The 23,483-nt window shown below is 36.0% G+C and overlaps 1 protein-coding gene across 1 annotated transcript in view; it reads right to left on the bottom strand.

The window, feature by feature from the left end:
• The window catches only part of BMT2 (base methyltransferase of 25S rRNA 2 homolog), an 86,881-nt gene extending 64,166 nt beyond the window's left edge, over positions 1–22,715 (bottom strand). The window contains exons 1-2 of the mRNA XM_032643675.1: positions 22,443–22,715; positions 7,840–7,981 (exon numbers count right to left, since the gene is read on the bottom strand). Of these exons, the coding sequence (XP_032499566.1) occupies positions 7,840–7,981; positions 22,443–22,602 (302 nt within the window). The 5' untranslated portion in view covers positions 22,603–22,715. The remainder of the gene's footprint in view (positions 1–7,839; positions 7,982–22,442) is intronic.
• Positions 22,716–23,483: the final 768 nt, after the last annotated feature.

The raw sequence follows: 23,483 nt of genomic DNA, 5'->3' as shown, positions 1-23,483 counted from the left end.
GTTATTAAAAAATTTAAGGTAATCCCAATAAAAATACAAACTTTAAAAAATTTAGTTATCAGCCATAAAAAGAAACGAAACTGAGCTATCTGTAATGAGGTGGATAGACCTAGAGTCTGTCATACAGAGTGAAGTAAGTCAGAAAGAGAAAGACAAATACCGTATGCTAACACATATATATGGAATTTAAGAAAAAAAAAATGTCATGAAGAACCTAGGGGTAAGACAGGAATAAAGACACAGACCTACTAGAGAATGGACTTGAGGATATGGGGAGGGGGAAGGGTAAGCTGTGACAAAGTGAGAGTGAGGCATGGACATATATACACTAACAAACGTAAGGTAGATAGCTAGTGGGAAGCAGCCGCATGGCACAGGGAAATCAGCTCGGTGCTTTGTGATGGCCTGGAGGGGTGGGATAGGGAGGGTGGGAGGGAGGGAGACGCAAGAGGGAAGAGATATGGGAACATATGTATATGTATAACTGATTCACTTTGTTATAAAGCAGAAACTAACACACCATTGTAAAGCAATTATACCCCAATAAAGATGTTAAAAAAAAATTTAGTTAGACCAGTTGATTCTAAAGTACATATGGTGAAAAAAAAAACAAGAATAACCAAGAAAATCCTGAGAAAGAAGAATGGTGGTGGGGAGGCGGAAAAATGATGTAGAATAGCATGGATTAAATGATATAGACAAGGAATCATTACAGGAAGTCCTAAAACAGAACCAATTATGTGGGGAATCTTGGTATATCATGTAAGTATATGTCAAATCACTGTAGAAAAGGTAGACGTTTTCATAAATGATGTTGGAGAAATAAATAACTATTGGGGGGGTTAGATCTATACTTTGCAACAAACACTGGAATGAATTCCAAAGAGGTCAGAGATCTAAATGTCAAAAAAAAATGATTACCATAAACGTACTACATGAAAACATGAGTGAATTTCTAACAGGAATTCTTACAGTCTGGGAATCAGAAAAGCTTTTCTAAGACAACTGGAATCTTGAAGCAGTAAAAGAAGAGACAGATATATCTGATTATGTGAAAACAAAAACCTTCTGCATGGCAAAACAAAAACTTGCATGGCAAAAGATACAAACTCAAAGAAAAAGAGCACATATCTCTAAATTATATAAAGAGCTCTAAAAAATAATCAAGAAAAAAGGGACCAAAAACCGTTAGGAAAAAAAGCATCAAAAACACAAACACATAATTCACAGAAAAAAAAGGCAAATATTTCCTAAGTATATGAAAACGTACTCAACATCATTCATAAGAGACACGTAAATTAAAATCACATAGAGATATCAATTCCCATCTATCAGACTGGCAAAAATTCAACAGGTAGGCAACATACTCTGTTGGTAAGATTTTGGAGAACCAGGTATTGTCATTTTTGCTGGTGGAATTAAATGATATAACCTCTATGGAGGGTGATGTGGCAATATCCAACAAAATCACATATGCATTTACTCTTTTACTCTGCAATTCCACGTCTACAAAGATACAATGCCAAAGATACAAAATGAATATGCACAAGGTTATTCATTACAGCACTATTTGTAACAGAAAAAGCTTGTATGTAACTTAACAAAATGAGGAAGACATCTATATACTTGTGATGATCAATTTATGTGTCAACTTGACTGCGCTATGGGGTGCCTAAATATCTGGTCAAACGTTCTGGGTATTTCTGTCAGGATATTTCTGGATGAGACTAACATTTAAATGGGTAGACTGAGTAAAGCAGATTGTCCTTCTTAATGAGGGTAGGCTGTATCCCATCACTTGAAGGTCTGCGTAAAACAAAAAAGCTGACCCTCCTCAGAGTATGAGAGATTCTTCTTGCCTGACTGCCTTTGAACTGGAACACTGAATTTTTCCTCCTTGGACTCAAACTGAAACAGCAGCTCTTCCTGGGTCTCGAGCCTGCTGGCCTCAGGATAGGAATTATACCACTGGTTTGGATCTCCTGGGTCTCTGGCATGTCAACTCATCCTGCAGATCTTGGGACTTGTCATCCTTTACAAACACATGAGCCAATTCTCTGGAGAACCCTGATTAATACAATAACAAATAGAATGATCTCCATGACATAATATTAAGTAAAAATGAAATGTACAAAAGAGAGTATATGACATGTACCACTTGAAGAGATAAGAAAGGGTGGATACATGTATATACATTGTATGAATTTGCTTATTTCTGCAAAAAGGAGAAACAAGAAACAAATGAAGAAAATGGAAGGGAGCCTATTCTGAGTATACCTTTTTGTAAAGCTTTGACTTTTGAACCACGTAAATGCCTTATATTCCCCCAGATTAAAAGAAAATAAGAAAAAAGCCCATAAAACAAAGTGAAACCAACTGCATAGTAAATTGGTAACATAACCATACACAAAAGAATTGTTTCATGTAACTTTTAAACACAGTATTCTGACCCTTAGTGAGATATGTTCTAAAGACGAAAGAACTAACTGCAAAGAAATCTTAAACTTTACTCAGTTTGTTGTTAGAAGTAGAATTGGTACTGTAATTTTGAAACCATTTTATGTGAACTATAGAACAAAGCAAATATGTTGATGTTATTCCAAACTAAGTCCTTCAGAGTAACAGAAGAGATAATATACAAATATAAAACAAAGAAGTTAGGCAAAAAACCTGTAATGTTACATTTGAACAGCAAATATCAATTATGAATTTAAGACTATATAATATTTCTGTTCAGTGAAAAAGTCTAGAAGAAAGGACACCCCAGAAGCATATCTAGTGCCCAGATCTTAATTTCTATTTCTCACTACAAGAAACTAAGGCTCCTTGATTGTAGGTCTTGACTGGGAAGGTAAAGCTTATCTTGTAGTAGATAGCAAGAAGTGCTCAAAGGTGACATCAGAACCAAGAAGCCAGCTTTGAAGAGGCTCCCACTGGCTAAATACAGATTAATTTGAACACAAACACACACTCAAACACAAATCAAAGACTGATGGAAAAAGTGAATCCAGGAGCCTGCAGTGATATTCCAAAAACAAACAGACAAAATCCACCAAAACCAAACCAACCAACCAAACAACAACAAAACCACAACTCACTTGTCACAATTGGAATTGACCATTACACCAACTCCTTACTCTGAAAATTGCTAATTAAACAGAAAGAATTACATGTATATGTTTACTTTTACCTAGCCTCTCCAGAAAACATGTAATCATTCCCTGTTCATAAGGGAAAGTTTTTATTTACAGAAGAATGACCGCTAATAAATGCAAGGAATGATACAATTAAAAAAATCATTTTACCACCCCAGATTTATTTAATAAATGGAGTAAACCTGTTAGTTGAAAGATTGTTGGGAGACAGGATTGACTCACAAGCCAAAAACGTCACTCTACGTATGACTTGCTAATTACAAAAGGAAAACATAAGTTTACAATGGAAGGATCTAGTAGTTACCACCTTAACCAAATGGCAAAATTTATCGTCTCTAACAGTGGAATAACCTGACAATAAGAACTTGCTAACGTGATGCAATGTGAAGTATGCAGTTTCACCTAATAAATATTTTGGCAAAAATCTGGGACCTGAATCAACACTTTAGACTCAATGTTCAGTTTACAAGAAATAAAGGAGACTGAGGAAGTAGTTAAATGGCACCATGATAAAACAATCAAATAAATCCAAAACAAAGACACAAAGCTAGTTTTGGATTAGGATACAGATAATCACAATAGACCCCTGGTTGTGCTATAACTAGGAAAAAAGAAAAATACCTAAACAATCTAAAAATAATGTATTAAAAAGAAATCAAGAGAACTGAGTATGCAAAGAGGTCTAATGGAAGGGACCACAGGCACTTTGTGCATTTGCTGAAAAGGAGCATGAGTGGTGAAGGATCAAGCCTTCCAAGGTAGAGGAATTTTGTTCGATTAAAGGAAAAGCAGCAGAGCTTTCAATGGCTGCTTAGAATGGAGTGACACACTGGAAACTTTAAGAAACCCAAATGCAGAGATTGTTCTCCCCATTCTCCTGCCTTCCCCCATAGGTCTTTTTTCAAGTAAGAAAAAGATGGGGGAGGGGGGAGCACTGGAGACTTGGAGTGGGACTAAAAAAGCAAAGAAAATTCTCTGCACTCTTCCATGGGCTTAGGTCCCAGAGTCCTGCTACAGGTTGGTACCTGTAATATACACAGAACAGGACTCACTCTCAAGGCATTTGAAGCCAGATGCGAACTGAAACTATCTAAAGTGGTAATCAAGCTTCAACCCAGCCTAACTCCTGATAAGATCAAAGTGTTCAATCTCTTATCCCAGCTGCCTATCAGAGAAAAAACCATGCCCTCTCTGGGAAAATAATATTTACCCCAGTCCCTTCTAAACATAATGCCAGTATATATGGGTTGGCCAAAAAGTTCGTTCGGGTTTTTCTGTAAGCTGTTACGGAAAAACCCGAACAAACTTTTTTGGCCAACCCAGTGTACTTTTTAAAATTACCAGACATACCATGAAGCAGAAAAAAATGATCCATAACCAAAAGAAAAAACAGCCAAAAGAAACAGAACCACAGATTAATTTTATGTTGGAATAAGCTGACAAGGACTTAAAATAACTATTATAAATTTTTTCAATAGAGAAAAATATTAACTGAATAGATGAAAATATGGAGAACTTCAATAGAAAATGAAATCTTTAAAGAAGAGCCAAATTATTATAGAAAAATTAAGTAAAATGATATCTTGGAAACATCTCTTTTGGTAACTGATAGAAGGCCAAAAAGAAAAATCAGTAAGGATATATAGAATATTTGAACAATGCTACTAATCACCTCAAACCAACAATCACAAAATACAGAACGTGGTATATTTTACAAATCAACTAACATTTCTCTAAAAACAATGCAATGTTAGGGAAAACAAAAACAATAACCTAAAAAATTTAACCACCAAAGCACAAGCCTTGATTTAGGGGGAAAAAATTATAAAGCATGTTATGGGGACAATAACAAAAATCTGAATTTTATGAACTAGATATTTTAGGAAATTACTGTTAATTGTCTTAATGTGTTTACAGTATTGTGGTTATGTAGGAGATGGAGATGAAATGTCATGTCATCTGCAATTTACTTTCAAATGGTTCAGGAAATGGTGTGTTTATATGTTCCTCTGTGTGGAGAGTTAGAAAAGGTAAATTCTTTTATTAAACATACAACTATAACTTTATATTGTATTTTGTTTCTAATTTAAATACTTCATATTACAAATAAAATTTTACTAATTTTTAGAAGGAAATCTTATGTATAATTCTTCAAGCTAAACTGTCAACAAACTCTCAGCAAGGTAATGTCAGTAAGACTTATTGCACATATCAAATTCCTCTAAAGTTTTAAGTATAACTACTGGAAGCAAACTTTTGTCAAACCCCTTTTAAAGCTGATTTTAGCTTTTCAGAGTGACACTGCTCTCTTAGAATTGTCAACAGGGAAAGGAAACACATATAACCCAAGTTAGAACTACAGATAACTCATTTCAAAATTCAATATTGCTTTGAAGCCTTTTTTCCCCAACCTACTTTTAAGTTTAAAGTAAAGACACTATAAAACTTCTCTTGGGATTACTTTCCATAGTAACATCTTTTTACCATATTTTGCCACTGTTATTTTTCAGCAGTTTGACCTAAAAATAACCTCTTTCAGAACACATGTAGATACAAAAACTACTGATAAAAACACAAATCTGAGGAAAAAGAAAGAAGAGTGAAGTGTGAGGCATATTCATTATTCAAGTGGAAGGTACAAGCAAATGCTCCTATGAGAATACCACATATCAAAGTGGTATTTGAAATAAAGTCTGAGAGCTTGCCTGATGTATTGGAATACTAATTTAAAAGCAGTGCTGCTAAGAGCAAAGAATGTTGGTCTTAAATAGCGATGGTACTGACTTCCTGATTGGATTACATTATTACTTTGTGTCACAAGGGAAATATTTGGCTCAGTAGTATGCCTCAATTTGCGTTTCTTAGCTTGAAGGAGAAATGTATACTCCGTAGAACAGTCACATTTATAACCATTTTTTCTCTAGAAAAAGCAAAAAAAAAAAAAAACCCAAACATTTTAATCCCAAGCATCTCATTTCTTATTACTCTGGCTCCTTCCTTTAATCCTCAACTCCACAATTCTTTGGCTCCACAATCCATTGATAATACCAATCTTTTCACTGTTCCTCACCTACCTCACATTTTCAGCTCACTTCTTACATATCATCATAATCACCACCATGTATATACATCACCATCTCCCCTGCTCCTCTCTTAAGTCATTATACTCATTTGAGCATTAATCCTACCACACCATCTGTCCATTCACTCTCTCCTTCTCCAAGAAAACTGTTTCACTATAACTTTGTGCCTTGATTACCGTAGCAGCTTCCTAACTGGTTTCCTTACTAACATCCTTGCCTTTTCTATAGTCTATCTTAACACTACAATTAGTTCTTAAAAATCCTTGACACATTTCAAAAGATTAGTAAGATCCTGTAACTTCTTCTTCTTAAAACATTTAATGACTTCGCATCTCACGCAGAATAAAGGCCAATGTCTTCACAATGGTCCACAAGATCCTACAAAATCTAGCTGTTTGTTATCTTATTTTCTATCACTCTCCCCTTCTCATTCTGTTCTAGCCAAACTGGTCTCCTTGCTGTTTCCGAAACATGCCAGCAAGCTCCTGTCTCAAGGCCTCTGGACTTGTTAAGGCTTGCTCTCTTACTTCCTTCATGTCTTTTACACATCACGTTAGTGAGGCCTTCTCTGTCTACCCTATTTAAAATTGTTTTATTTCTCCTTGCTTTATTTTTCTCACAGCACTTACCATTATCTGACCTAGTGTATATTTAACTTATGTATTGTTTCTTGCTTCTAACCCTCACTAGCATGTAAGTTCAATGAGAGCAAGGATTTTATCTGTTTGGTTGAATGCTATACTCACAGTGCCTATGATGTGACTGGTACACAGAAGACAATCACTTAAAATTATTTATTAAATGAATAAATAAAAGAACAAAGTAAAATACATATTTTTCTCTGGATTATTTATTGAATAAATGAAATAGGCACTATTATATAACTTTTAAATGAAATCAAAATAGAAACTTTGAATAAAAAATAATTGAAATGAAATATAAACCTAAAGTTACCATAAACTTATTGTCCAAGCAGAAAGATAACGTTTTGTTTTCTGGAAATTGATTTTTAAATTCAGTCAATATACAAATTCATTCTTATTATTTTACCACTTGAGAGAAATGATCAGCAGTATTCATTTTCTGATGTTTTTAAAATTAGAAGCTCTGCTATGAGAAAATAAACATTATCCAAAGTCAATGTAAGTGCTGGAATACCCTGAATCACATATAAAAATTCAGGATTTGGAAACTTTTAAGATGTTTTCAGCTTTAAAGAATGGAAAGTATTCATTTTTACTTGAATCCAAATATAATTATCTAAAGAAATTTCTATACTATAACTTATTAATGATGAGTCAAGTGCTAAATCTCCTATTTTAAATGTACCAATGCTTAATTAAACAAATGTATTTAAAGTTATACATTTAAAAAGCTGAAACAAAGAAATTTAAGTTATATCAAAAAAACATTTTGATTAAAAAAAGGTGAATGAAATAAATATAGAGAAAGTGAGGCAATGGGGAGAAGCTATTTAAAAGACATCATCTGTTTTAAAACATTTCTATTTTGGTACAATGAATCATATACGGCATTACTTAGACTTAAGAATTTAAATAATACATTAGAAACCAAAACTGTTAGTTCATAAAAACACTCACCTACAACACCACTCAATACGACCTTCGCCCTCACAAGTTTTTGCCCAATGATTATCTGCCAAATTTTTCATTGCAACAGCATATTCACAAAGTGTTTCCTCATCCTCACAATGTTCTCGCCAGATCTTATCAAAATCTCCCACTAAAAACAAGGAAAAAATTAAATTAAGTTGACTTAAAATACATCAGGCTCCTAAAAGCTTCAGCATAATCTACAATTATTTAAAGATGAATAAAAGCAAACTCATGAAGTAAAATTCTATGAAGTTTAAACTTCATAATTTTCGAAGTTCCTTTATGCAAATTGGATTCATCATTTTAACCATGATGATTTGATAACCAAGTAAATTTTACCATTTTAAACAGATGGATTTGTGAAGCTGAATAAAACTAATAAATATAAGTAGACATATACAAGTTATCAATTTATAAACCAAAAACATCCTGGTAGGGGACAAGTATGGCTGGGCATTCAAACATTAATTGTCCTGCTACCATTGGGCAATACGACCTTGCAGCAACAGAGAAGCCACTTAATCCTTCTTCTTGTCTGTTATTTTCTTGGATCTCTACAAATTTATCATTTTCTATATTAAAAGGGGTTGATAAGTGAGATGGCAACATAAATTAGCATGCAAGTTAAATAGTTGTGTATTGATACACTTGGACTTGCTGTAGGCATACTACACTTAAAAAATTATAATCCTAGTGCAAAAACGTTGCTAGAGAAATTACCTTGGAAAACTCTCCAAAGTTTTGAGTCTTTATAAGATGAATAAAAATTATAAGTTGACTACATTATCTGGCCACAGCATTACTTCCAGCTACTACCTTTTTTCCTTTTTAATTAGATTAGTCATCATATTTAATTTGAAAAATCAATGTGAGTTCTGATAAAGAAAGGTATGAATATGCCACAGCCAAATAAATAACATTTACATAATTGTAAAGGTAAAAGAGTAAACAAAAATTATCAAGTTGGCTTCAATCAATGCTCTTAGACATAATCTAGGTTCTCTTGCCACATGTTCAAATATAGGCAATTGTTTAGTGACAGAATAAACTTAAAAACATAAATACAACAACCAAATTTGGGGATGATAATTATAGTCAAGTTCTTTCCCTAGGTGAGACAATTAGATTCCAGTACTTAAGAGTTGGGGTTTTTTTTTTTAACAGAAAAGGAATTATAATAGTTCAAATTTAACAACACTTATCTATTCAAAATTTGAAAAACTTTACTGGTTATTTTAAGCACTTAGCCCAGCACATACTGAGCTGAAAACCAAACTATTAGCCTTCTAGTTTGACCAATACCAGAAAGAGCAATAAGGGTACAAATATGCCCTCACACTCACATTGCTCAGTTAAGATGAATATCTATCAGTCTCAGCCTTGGTCTGAATATTGACTTTAAACCCCAAAAGAATGAAAAGCTTTCTCTTTTTTCATGGTTATGTTCTTATACAATAATATTTTCATTAATCACTAATATTTGTGTAGTGACAGGGCTCTCAATTTGTTATACAGCAGGTTGGCAATAACTGTCCACTGAAAACAAGCAGGCAAACAAATTTTTCTACATTCTCAAAGAAAAACCCCTCAGTGTCAGTAACATCTTTCAGATGTAGTTATTTATCAAGTATCTAAGTAGGACTACAGGAAGTAAAGTCTTTGAAACAAATACTTTGATTAATGATACCTTAATAAACCTATGATGTTCATAAGACTGTTCCTGGCTTTACTTATCAGACTTGATGTCAAATGATTCATTAAGGTACAGTATTATTTTAAAGGTGCTTTATCTTTTTTTGAGATGGATATCTTCAACTCTAAAAGGCCCTTTGTTTGAATATGTAAGTTTCACTGTCTTACGTAATGTACATATTATAAATAAATACATAAATTTACTACATTTTCTGGTAATAGAAGTCATTCAAACAAAAGTTTTATGATCAAATACGTTTGGGAAAAGCTATGTTTAACATACTTAAACAGATTTCCTTTTTTTAAGACTTCTTAGTTTAGATTCTACAGAAGGTACAACTTAAGACAAGGACCTGGGTTCAAGCAGTCTATTTAGGAGGGAACCCTATGAAACAGGAGTGAGGGAGTGGGGAGAACAAGTTAAGGGAGGAGAAAATGCTAATACAAGGGTGCATTACTGAGGCTGCTGCTGTGGGCAGCACAGAAGCATACAAAAAGCCTCTGGAATTGTATACCTAAAGGATGGGAGGCTGGAGCATTTATCTATCAGTTACTATCCCCCATTAACTGAGGGTTGTTTACAACCTGTACCTCTAAGTCTACACTTAGGCACTGAAAAAGGGGATTCCCTCAGTGGTCTCCATCAGTGTTGGAAAAAGGTGAAAAATAGAAAAGAAAGCAACACACATTTAAAATGGGACTCGGTCAGGGTCAAGTGCCTCTGAGCTCACAGTGTTTGTCCACCACACCCAAGGACCAATGGTACGCTGTGTGAGCCGCCAAAAGCATCTACTATAAATTCTCAGAGTCCTTACTATAACATTGTATACCGTGAAACTCAATTTACTCTAGAATTATTCTACTAGTTATGAGATACAAAGACGAGTTTATATATATGTGGAAACCTACTGCCCTTCAGCTTTTTAGATGACCTCTAGTTTCTCACACTCAAAATTCTCTTTAAATACTTCAATTTTTTATGTAGTTTTAAGGCTTACTATCTGCTCTACTGAAGTTTTGAGGAAGGATTCACATTTTGTCTGTAAGCCTATCAAACTGATTGTAAACTTCTATTTAATGTTTTCACTAACATTTAAGAGTCTCCAGACTCTCTAAATATGCTGATACTGAGATTAACGTGATTAATAAAGTCAGTACACTTAATATATAATTGAAACTAATGCAATTGTACATACTTTTCATTCCAACAGATTTGCTGGGAAAATACTCTAGGTGAAACACTATAGAGAATAATAAAGTTAACGAGCAAGCACTGGCATCAAAGGAAGGGGAGAAGATGTATTAAAATGTGGTATCTGCTCTAATAGAGATACGAACCTGACATATTCACTATGGCCCATGTAAGCCATTCTGGACCCAGAACTTTTAAATCATGTATTTATTCAATAAAAGTATCAAACCCCAACTACTAGGTATACACTATGTTACATGTCTGGTGGTTACAAAGTTGAACAAAAAATACAGTTAGCCTTCAGAAATTCCACTTTCCAGAATACCCTTGAAAGGCTATTTTTAAAATAAATAAATTTATTGAAAACAGAATGGGAAAATTCAGTATTTTTTCATAATAGCCCATTATTTGTTTTTACAGTATTCAAAATAGTGCTATTTACCTTTTAATCACTGTATTTTCAAAATGATTTATGATTTGGGTTCCAAAAGTCAAAAAAAGTTGAAGTTCACCAGTGCCCAGTATACAAATTCAAAACTCTGCTGCTAACTTGGTCAAACTGCATATGCAAAAAATATGTTAAAACTCAATTCTGAGGATTTTTTGGTTGTTGTTATCTTTTAGTTATTAGGTCAACCAATATTTAAAAGACTGTCTTATTTAAAAGGAAATACTTTTTCATTATCGAAAGGTAAATTAAGAACTAAGAACTTCCTGAGGTCTGCATCAAAGATCTACTGAACAGAACAAGAAATGCTTAAGTATTAAAGTTCAATCAATCAGAGATCTCAATGAATTAATAATTAGCTTTATAATGATTTTTATATATTGGTATTTGTGATGACTCAAAATCATTGTGATTAATAATCTATTTTCTTACTTATTTCTTACAGGCATCCTATAAAAATATGAATGTATCTTAGTTAAAGAGAGAGACAGAGAGAGAGAAAAGGGGGGAGGGGGGAAGTGAAGAGAAGGAAATGGAGAGAAGGAGAGGAAAATCTCTAGTTAATGCATACATTCGAATTTGTCCTAACACAGAGAAGTCTCGGCAATTAAAAAATTATATTTAGAAAGCACAATTAAACATATATATGTCCTGCAGCCTAACTTGAAATTAATAGTTAATAAACATTTTATAGTCAGACTAAAATAATAAATCTAGAGAAGAAATCAGTATTCATTTGTTCAAATACATCATTTTAAGATCAACTTAAAGCTCTGTCAGGTCTTAAAGATAAAGTCACCTGATGGTCTCATAAAATTCTAGAATGAAGTTCACATTAACATGACTTCTATTCATTATATTCTCTTTACATTTAAATTTTTAAAAACACTAATTAAAAAATTAATTAATAATTCAAAACACAAGTGATGCCAACTTAAAGTTGCCAAAACAAATTCAGTATGGAAATCGGATGAACCAAATTATTCTGAAGCTTGGTCCTACTGTCAGGAATAATACCATAATTATTGACTAAACTCACCTTCACAAACATGCAACAACTAAAGAATAAATATAAGTTACTTCCTATGAAAAGACAATAACTAGGAAAAAATAGCATATTCATTAGTTGATTAAAAAGACAAAGTTCTATGGAATCTAAGAAGGAAAAAAAAAAACCAAACAGCAAGCTCATAGATACAGAGAACAGACTGGTAGTTGCCAAAGGCAGAGGGTAGGGGAGTGGGCAAAATAGGTGAAGGGGGTCAAAAGGTACAAACTTCCAGTTATAAAATAAATACGTCATAGAGCTGTTAAAAAAAAAAAGTTCCATTTTTAAGAATTTTGTGATTAGTTTAAGATAATTATTACTTTGACTGCAGGTGTCTTTGTAAGAACCAAGTATAATAAGTTAAGGAGTTATTTATTGTTGCTCAAGAACAGCTGTATTACAGGTCCAAACTCAGGTGAACCAATGGAATCTCTAAACTGTCTCTTTAGAATGGATACGCTTTAGAATGGATACTACTCTTCCTTTTTGAATTAACCTCTCTCATGCCTTCAAAACATAACTGAGTTCCCATGTTCTTCAAGAGGATTTACCTGCCTCCCATTTGATCATCTTACAATTCCCCCCATATGCATTTGCCATCCTTATAGTACTCTGTCACTTGTTTATATAGAGTTTTCTATTAAAACCAGGTGTGATATTTCCCATTAGAAAGTATAAATTGAAAGGTAAAGACTACTTTTGATTTATAACTTATATAAGCTATATAAGTTAATCGTGGTACCCCATTAATGGGGGAGAAAATATTTAAATTTTCACCGTGCTCAAAAATTATAAGAAGGGCTTCCCTGGTGGTGCAGTGATTGAGAGTTCACCTGCCAATGCAGGGAACACGGGTTCGTGCCCCAGTCTGGGAGGATCCCACGTGCCGCGGAGCAGCTGGGCCTGTGAGCCATGGCCGCTGAGCCTGTGCGTCTGGAGCCTGTGCTCCGCAACGGGAGAGGCCACAACAGTGGGAGGCCCGTGTACGGCAAAAAAAAAAAAAAATTATAAGAAACAGCAAAAATTACAAATTAAATAGTTGCTAGAGTAAAATTCAAATTACAGTTCATAACTGTCAATAGATAATAGTGATGAATAAGCAGTAAAATTTGAATACTTCAAACAGTGTTCTCAAAATATTAGTTATGAGACGTTTAGGAAACCAATAGGTTCAAAGTCAATTTGAGAATCTCTCCACTGTTTTAAGCTAATTTATCTTTTTTTTTCACTTCACATTATTGTCAAAAAAAAAAAAAACCAAACTTGCAAGTGGAAACACAATCACATCTATTAAATTCTTTGATTATAGTACATGGGTCTTTTTGGAAAATCTATAAGGTTAAGAAGAAATTATTGGTAACACATTACATAGATAAAGAATTACTTGTAAATGAATAAAATGAATAAGAGGTGCTAAGGTTCATGCATTTTTTCATGCTGGGACCATTTGATGTTTAGAAGTACATTAGAAATAATACTATTTTTTCAATAACTCTATTCTAATTCTCAGTATAAAAAGACAGAATATAAAGCACAGAAGATAAGACATTTAGCAAGTGTAAATCTGAGGCCAATTTAAGAATAGCATGTCATTCTTGTCAGTTTAGCCTTGTGAGTCACGATACCAAAGATTAACATTGCACTATTGTGGTCCTTAAGTGGCGTACAATGCAATGGAGAAGCTATCACATGATTCCATGTATATAAAATTCTAAAATATGAAAAAAAATCTACAGGGACAAGAGATCAGTGGGACCAAGAGTAGAGTGAGAGAATGACTGCAAAGGAGCATGAGGAAATTTGGGGGGCAACAGAAATGTTCTGTGTCTTGATTGTGCTAAAAGAATATAGGGTGTATATATTTGTCAAACCCAGTGAATTATATACTTTAACTGTGTGTAGTTTATTGTATATAAATTGTACCTCAATAAATTTCATTTTAAAATATGACATGCTGTGAACACAGCAAAAGTTACAAAATAAAAACTGTATTTCATTAAATTTGAGGGTCATCAAATACTCTGAAAACAAAAACAAGGAGTTACCTTGAGTATCACAAACAAGTCTTAAACTTTTAGAAATTCAGAAAAATTTCACTTTTACTTAGGTATATTACCAAATAGATAACCAGATTACCAAATTCAAGTTCAAAGAACATTTAAAGGTCATTTTCTTTAATATGAAGTAAGCAGAGAAACTCATGACCAAGTGGAAACAAGTTCAGCAGCCATTCCAAGACATTAAAACAAAGTGATCAGGACAAGATTGTCTCACGAACATAGTTAAACCACACACAGACCAGCTTTCTCAGTATTCTTGAGCATCTGATATAGTGACACACACAGGTGGGACAAAAACATCCAAGATGTTTGGTGCTGAAGCAGCTCCTGAGAATCAAACAAACGAACCACCTGAAAACCTGCATCTTACACCTAACGTGTTACGACTAGTCATTTCTCTGATAAGGGGAAAAAACTCAGTATTCTAATGTGCTAAAAAGGTTGGACCTTTCACATAAAAAGTTAAAAATACAAAAAGCAAATGGGTTAAGAAAAAAAAGAAAAGAAAAGAAAAAACACTACAGCAATCCTAATACTGAAGAAGAAAGACACTATAGAATAGTCTAGATACAAATTCCAGAAACCATTCAATCTTCAATGCCCTTAATGCATCCAGGTGGTAGCTACAGATATACCTTTAATTTTTAAAATTATGTATTTAATACAAGTAATGCTTCCTATGTGCCAGATACTGTTTTAAGCACTTTACAAATATTAATTCATTTAATTCTAATACCAACCCACTGAGGCAGATATTTTACTTTACAGATAAGGAAATTGAAGTATAGAGAGATTAAGTAACCTTCTCAAGGGTACACATCAAACCTGGCACTCAAGTGCCTAAGTCCATGCTCATAACCGCTATACCACCTTGCCTGTCTTTATGAGTTTTTAATTTATAAACTTTCATGGATATGAACAACGCTTTGCACTACAGCAAAGTACACTGACTACTAGCCACAAACAAATGGTCTTTTGTCAGTCAAATGCAGTTATTTAGTCTCTGCAACTGCATTATTTGTTAGATTTCTGGCAGTGATTTCAACTCTGGCTGCACACTGGAATCCCCTAGAAGTTTCATTTAATTGGTCTGAGGTGGGAACTGGTCATTTATTTCACTGCTCCCCAAATGAATCCACTGTGCAGCCATGGCTTAAAGCCATGGGTCTATGGCAAGACTGTAAACTCAAAAGTCTGGTGAAATAATACACAGAGCAATTGAGACCTGGGGCAAACTGAAGAGTCAAATTTAATTAAAAAACAAAACACTGCATAGATAAAAGTTCACATTTATAAACACAGTTTGGCCCATGGTGCATCTTCTGTACATGGAGCACTCTCTTACTATAAATATATTTATGATAAAAACAGTTAATTGAAATATAAAACTTTGAACACATCCTGTACAAGAGATGGAAAAAATTAAGAAAAGTTAGAAATAATGGCATCAGTATCTGTTATTCCCCTGTGAAACAACTTTACCGAAATGTGTACCACCACACAGATCTCTTGTTTAGTGTAAGCAAAGGACTTATGGAGAAACTTCAGTGACTTAAATTTTTATATAAATGGGAATAGGAATTTCTATATAAGTAGAGCAATTTCTGTATAAATGAGAATAGGGGATACTCAGATGTCCCTCTAAAGGCATGGGGTTCTAAAATAACCCTTGCAATGAGCATCAATATATCTACACTTAAAGCACAATAAATTAGTATAGTTTAGATCAGTGGTTCTCAGATGTTTGGATTTTACAACAAGTACAAATTTCACCTCCAAAATTTAGGCAATTGATATTGGGGTTGCAAAATTTTGTGTGTGAAATTAGAGGATATAATATATATACACATACACAAAATTATCATCTTCTTATACCAACACACACAGAGACACATTATACCACACACAATATCCTTATTAGTTCTCATTTTCTGAGAACAAAAATTTTTTTTATCTATATTTGCCACTATTTACAGTTTTTTTAATAAAAAAATGGAATGATACTAATAATGATAATTTGGACCATTTTCAAAAGGTTAAATTAATCTAATATACTCACTTTAAAAGATATGACCATAAATTCATTACAAAAAATTTGTATCCAAAGTTAAAATTTTAAAGTTATGAATACAAAAAGATTAGACTCAAACTATAAGGAAATATGTATATCAGCTTCTTTCTTTTGTGTGTGTGTGTGCCTTAAATCTACAAGGCAAGGTGCTAGGTACTAGGGATACAAAGATAAAAGGCAGAGTCCTACTCAAGTAACTAAATTCAGTGAGAAAGACAAGTGAACTGATAAGTGATAACTATGATAAAAGCAAGGCAATTGTGCCATGGGAGCATACGGTAGAATGGGCAGTACTTACGTAAAACTGGACACTACTGGTATCTTCCAAGGATCTGTCCTCAGTTATACATTACCATCACTCCATTGGGTCATTCATCTGCCCTCAAAGCTACAACTTCAAGAGAGAGCTTCCAATCCTTCACTTCCAAGGGATACATTCCAAACTAAATCATTACCACTATCCCTATGACAAGCCAACCTGCCTGTCTACTCCTTTCTCCCTGCTCCCACCTCAACACAGACATTTCCAAACTGGATGGAAATGGCTATTTATATTTTTCCAGGCAAGAAATCTTGGCATCATCAATGACTCTTTTCCCCTTTACTTTCATTAAAACTGCTCACTTTGACTTCGACTTATGTTTGACTATTTGACTTATCTTTCTCTATTTTCATGATCACTACTGTTATTTATGCTATTATTCACCTTTAAAAAATAGATTCGTGTAAGAGTCTCCTAGCTGATCTGCTTTCTTCTAGATTCCTTCCTACTCCAATCTAGAGTACTTTAGCTAGGTGTTCCTCAACCCTTTTGTCCACTGTATAATCTATGGAGCTTTTAAATAATACAGATGCCTGTGTTCCACAAAGTTCCAGAGATGATACTGATGTGGAATCAAGGCTAATATCCACTGCATTTGTTGTTATATTTTTTCCCACAAAACAATCAAAGGATCTATACCAATACTTTTTAGTTTTACCGTATCTTTTTAAATACAAAAAATTCCTAAAAAGATACAAAGATGACTAGAAATCAAATAATATACTATGTGTACCTCACTGAGCTGACTGTTTATCAATGTTCCTTTTATCTTTTAGTGTTACTAATTATTAAACTCTTTTCATTTTTTTTCCCCCTGCTAGAATGGCAGTTCAAACTCTCCTAGGGCAAAGTTAACAAGCATTTCTGTGGACACTTTTCACCTTATTTTGTTGATTGAGCAAAGATTCTACCAAAAAACCCAGCATTTTCAGATTCTATATCAGAATCAGAAAAGACCATGTAAAGAAAAAAAGAGTAAAACTTCACTTGTTAAAAAAGTAAAACAGGGCTTCCCTGGTGGCGCAGTGGTTGAGAGTCCGCCTGCCGATGCAGGGGACGCGGGTTCGTGCCCCAGCTGCGGAGTGGCTGAGCCCGTGAGCCACGGCCACTGGGCCTGCGCGTCCAGAGCCTGTGCTCCGCAACGGGAGAGGCCACAACAGGGAGAGGCCCGCGTACCGCAAAAAAAAAAAAACAAACAAAAAACCCCCCACATAGTCTGTTATCCTAATTTTAAAAACAATTTCAAAACTTTGTTTCAGGAAAAACTCTAACGATACATTTATTCTTTCATTTTTAGACCCTTTGGTTTTAGTTTAAAATTATTTCTAATTCAAATGTTTTTTTCCTTCCCCCCTACAGTTCTCATTTTAGATGTATGCTAAAGAAAACTCAATCACAAATATATTTTTCAGCTTATCCTAAACTGCTATTCTAGCTCACCCTTTGTCTCAAACAAGGAAGAATAATTTCAATAATCAATAAGAATTAAACATCTAAACTAGGCTATTTAGTAGTTGACTCTTAAAATGCTGCTCACAGCTGTTAACCTTTGTAACAATATTTTCCAGACTTAGTCTACAGAACCAACCTACTGTGTTCTCCTTTTCTGTTTCAGTATCAGTAATCTGTTACTTACTCTAACCACTTTTATAATATTATCATTGCTACTAATAAGATTGATTTTTTTTTAATGCAGAAAAGTATAATAAAGATCTCCCATTAAACCATGACTTTGAGAATATCACTGTTAACAGGGTAACGTGCATTTTTATTTTTGTCTGATTGATAACCTACACGGGTTTATGTGACAAACTTGTTTAACCTGCTTTGGCATACAGAATAAGTAAATTCAGAGACTTAATTAAGTTGATGAAAATTGCTAAAGTAAAGACATTCACATGATAAGTTAAAAAAGCAAAACTAAGGAATGGGGAATCATACTTTTATTCCTAACAGCTGTAGCCTTTACATTTTCTTGTAGTTTTTACACGGATACTTTCAATTTAAAAAGAGATGCCAAGCATAATAACAATCATTACAGGAATAAGATTATGTGACTAGGATTATGGAAAAAAATCATACAAAGTCAACTGAAAATACACACGGCTCTACTTCAGTTCTCAATTAGATATGTACTTATCAGGCAGATTTGATTAAACAATGACTCCCTGTTCCAAACTCCCTGTTTGGAAAGAAAAACTAGCTGTTTCTTATTTAAAAGCTGTCTCCAATCCTATGATATATTTTAAAATATTTTTGGCTTATATCAAGGCCATTATTTTGAAAATTCTGTATAGCAAAGACAGAAAACACCTACATCTGCAAGCATATTTCCATTTATATAAACTCAGTCTAAAAGACTGTCCCTTATCTATAAATGGCTGACACCAGAAACACCCTTTCTCATCACCATTGCTAAACATTTCCCTACCATTTCCTTTTGGTAACTACTTCAGATATCAGCACTGCCTGGAACACTGACGTTTATCTCCAGTTCTCACTTTACTCTTATACAAATAGAGAAAGGATCTCTAAGTGGTGACACAGGACAGGCAGTAAAATGGAGCAGAGAGGGGAAAAGTGGTAAAAGAGTACATTAAACTTACCTGCTAGTCTTTACAATCCTATCCACTACCCCCTACCCCAAGCCTGCTCACTGCCACAACAAGCATCAGTTTGGACAAATGGACTGGGAAGGATGGAGAAAAACCTTTTTCTACCACATCAGAAAAATCTTATTTTCAATCTTATTCCTGCTTCATGTTCAATTCCACTACCAGAGATAAGGAAAGGGAAAACTATATTATCCAACCCTACACTCATTATCCAGGTCTCACTCCTGTCTACTATCCAGTGAATGTTTTGCCTCCTTCTTTATTCTACCCCAACTTATTTCCTTCTTTGCCATAACTCCCTAAGAAACCCACACCTCACATAGCCCTAACTCAGCGAACCATACCTATCCCATGGATTGCCCCATTCCCGTCAGTTTACATCCTCTTACCCAACACAAATTCTAGGGCTACGTCCTGCTTCCCATTTTCCCTACCACTCCAACATTTGGAGACACCATTAGGCTTTGAATTGGAAAGAAAAACACATTATTCCCATAAAATACGTTCTGTGCTAATGATAAACTATCCAAACTTCAAGCAAGTTATTTTACTATGTTTAGGATTCAGCTCACTCATGTGTAAAAAGGAAGGAAGTAGTTTAGATTACCAGTCCAAAATCTGGCTGACCAATTTCCAAGCACCACTGATAGGGATTCTGAAACTGTACATCTGAGGTGGAATGGAGTAATTTTCTAAAAGGCAACCATATAAGTCTATTGTTTATCCATGTTTGGGAATCACTGATAAATGCTAAAGTTCCTTCTAGTTTAACATTCCAAGATTCTAAGCTGGAACTTTCACTGCATTTTCTGATAGGAATATTGTTATAAAAGGAGTAAAGTTTGCATAGTTATTGGTGTTACAGTGCAGGCATGTTACTGATCAAATAGGCCTTTGTAACCTGACCTAGAACCTAAGCACCATTTATATTATTATTTTATAACCAGAGATGACTTTGCAAATGATATTATAATGATACTAAGACCTCAAAGGAAAGCACTAAAAATTACTTCTTTGGTATTATTATGTGCATAATCAGACTTTTTCACAGATGGCTTTTTCATGGATTTTTGTCAAATCACAACTAAGATTTGACCTACAGGTCAGAAATAAAGGTAGAAAGGGGAGACTCTTTAGGACCTTTTACTTTGCTAATTCACTGATGGGGCTTTGTATATCATTAGAGTAAAGCCTAGAGAAGTCTAGATCACTGGTGGAATTCAGGGCATTAAAACGCCTAAAGAACTGTCTCATTCATATGTTTACAGACTGCCAGGACTTTACCTGCCCTAAAGCACACTAGATCATTCACTTATGTACTACATGTATCTATTCTAGCTCTCATAACTTCCAAATACTAATTCTCATTATAAACAAATGTTCCCTTGGTTAATATTCAGGCTTAAAGACATGTTTCAACATGTGAGAACTAAGCAAATATAAACAGCTCTTGAATGCATGATGACACATTAGTAGTATACTAAATGGAATATATTCATTTATGAATAAGTTAATAATGAATAATTATAAAAAGGTAAAAATGGAAACTGAATTATATGCTACCCATTTTTCTTTAAAAAGATGTACTTGCTTAAGTTTATGCAAAATAGCATGATAAATTAAAGTGTGTCCGTTTTATTTGCTCATTTCTCCAAACAACACAAGAACCTACACTGAATGCCATTATGTAAGTGCACTCTCCGAATATCAAGAATGATGCAACGATTGCTATGGTAACTACTCATTTTATTGAATAAATTGTGGGTTGGGGTTTAAAGCATTCTTTTAAAAAACAAATTTTAACATCTCAGTATGCCCGATAAGTCTCTTTCTATTGCTACCTATTAAACAATAACTATAGGCTAGCTTTGAGGAGGACTATTTAAGCAGCTATTAAAAAATTGAGGCTTGAGTTGCCAAGGGGAAAAAACTCTTAAAGTTTGAGAAATGAAACACATCACCTACACTCAAGAGAACAAAAGACACTTAGTTTTTATCTTCCAGAGTAATTGAAAAGTGTTTGTAACTCGAAAGTAACATGATCTTACCTATCTGTTCCTTCACTGTCATAATTTTGCTTCTAATCCTAACTTAACTAAGACTGCCGACTTTTGTTTGCAATTAAGCTAAAGACAGAAGAAAGTTATCCCTCGTTTTAATCTTTAGAAGAAATGTCTCCTGAGCGCATGAAAAAACTGGGAATTTTCACTGCTAGTTTCTTATAAAATAGCTCTGTAAAAAAGCCTATATTTTAAAATACCAAGGATAACTGTAGATCCCAACTATAAACCTTCCTCAGGCCCAAGCAAAAGCTACTATGGCTTTTTCCTTTGCTCAAGACCTTCCACAAGAGGGGTTCCCAGCGACGGCCGGCTTCACCAGGGTCTGTATCCTTAGGAGGCTTGGTAGTTACGGATTAGTCAAATCTAAACAGTATTTTGAGAACCTGCCCCAGATCTCTTCCTCTCCCGCCTAAATAAACCCTAAGATGCAGCATTTGAAGAATGGGGGGGCGGGGAGCAAGGATGGAACCCCTCCCCCTTTTAACAAGGTGAAGTCTAGTCAGCTCTAAGGCCTGCTGACTTCGCAGCCCTGGAAGCCAATGCGAGGAAGCTCCGGCCCGGGCTAAAGCCACAGAAATTAGGTACTAGGAAGGGGGTCTGACGAGGCAGCAAATCAAACAGGCTCATCAGGCGCGAGGCAGCGAAGGGTAACTCGGGCTTCCTTCAGTTCGTCTTTCTCGAATGGATTCTACCTGCCTTCGTGTTTTAGCTTCATGTCTCTCGCAGCGAGCGACCTCCACCTCCTGTGAGAGGATTTACGTGCTTGTGTGTGTGGTGACAACAATCTCAGCACCCCGGCTGGGGACAGGGGATGGGGGAGGTGGGCACTCGGCTCCTCCACAGGCCTGGAACTCTCCTGAAGGGCCCTCGAAGAAAAGGGGGCGGGAGGAGCACGCCTGACGCCGACCGAGTACTCGACCGAGAAGGGGGCGTCCGGACCTGGGAGAGCGGCCCTAGCAGAGGCTGACGTGCAGCTCCTTCAGGTTGTAATGGTGGCCCCTTGGGGGGAGGGGAGCGGTTGACAAGGGGCTGGGGGCGACGAGGCCTCCCCTTCCCCCCGCTCAGCTCGCTGTTTACCTTCCCGGTACTTCTTGCGGAGCCGCCGGTGGACGCTCTTTACCACCCCGGAGAGCTTCTCCTGCTCCAGCTTCCGCTCCTGCTCCCTGGGCGGCGGAATGCTCGGGGGCCTGGCCCCGTGCCCGCGAGCAGCGCTTCGGCCGCCGGCCCCCGGCTCCATATCGCTGCCGCCGCCGCCGCCCCTCGGGCCCCCGCAGCCGCCCGCCTGACGGAGGAGGTGGGGAAGGAGGAGGCAGCAGCGGAGGCAGCAGCGGGAGGAGACAGAGAACCTGGAGCGACGGCCTAGGAGGTGGCCACTTACCCAAATGCACAAGCTGATTGGTGGACTCTGGAGGGCTGGGCGGAAACGGAAAAGGCCAACGGCCAATGGACGGAGAGCGCCAGGGACGCACCCGCTTGTTTGGGAAGGCGAGCAGCTGAGGGAGGCGGAGTTTGCAGGCTGGAGTTGCCGAGGCGGTAGGAGCGCCAGGCCCGACTGCTCCTCTCCTCTCCCCGCCGCTCCGGGGATCCTGTGCGCAGGCGCTGTGGTGAGGCCACGGAGACGCGCCGTGAGCCACGCGCTTGCGCGTCTGAGTTTGCTTAGGTTGGGCATCTTTCTACCGCCTAGCATCTTTCTACCGCCTAGCATTCTTCCCCCTTTTGCGAGTTATATTCTGGTGTGTTGTAGCCAGGGTCCTCTACCTGAGCCCCCGCTGCACCTTGTCGGTTGTAGGTTCCCTTTAGCTGTGTAGCCCTGAGAAGCGCTTTAGAGGTGACTTGGCAGCACTAGAATTTTAGACTTTAAGGAACCCAGGCATGGATGCTTTGGTGGGCGCAAGAGAGGTATGGCTGCCAAGTACTGGCTTAATTCACGGGCCAACAATGGTTAATGCCTGTAGTGCAAGTGCTGGGCGAAAAACACAGAACTTGGGGAGAGGAGAGGGCCAATAAAAACAATATAAGATGGAAGAGGGGAAAGGAAAGATGGGGAATCCACAACAGATGCCCTCAAGAAGTTTCGTGGTGGCCCGGGTGTCAGAGAAAGCCTGCGTTGGTCTAATT

This window comes from Phocoena sinus, chromosome 9 (assembly GCF_008692025.1).
Source record: "Phocoena sinus isolate mPhoSin1 chromosome 9, mPhoSin1.pri, whole genome shotgun sequence".
Taxonomy (NCBI): domain Eukaryota; kingdom Metazoa; phylum Chordata; class Mammalia; order Artiodactyla; family Phocoenidae; genus Phocoena; species Phocoena sinus.
Note: the sequence above shows the minus strand (reverse complement) of the source record. Positions and strands in the feature narration are given on the sequence as shown.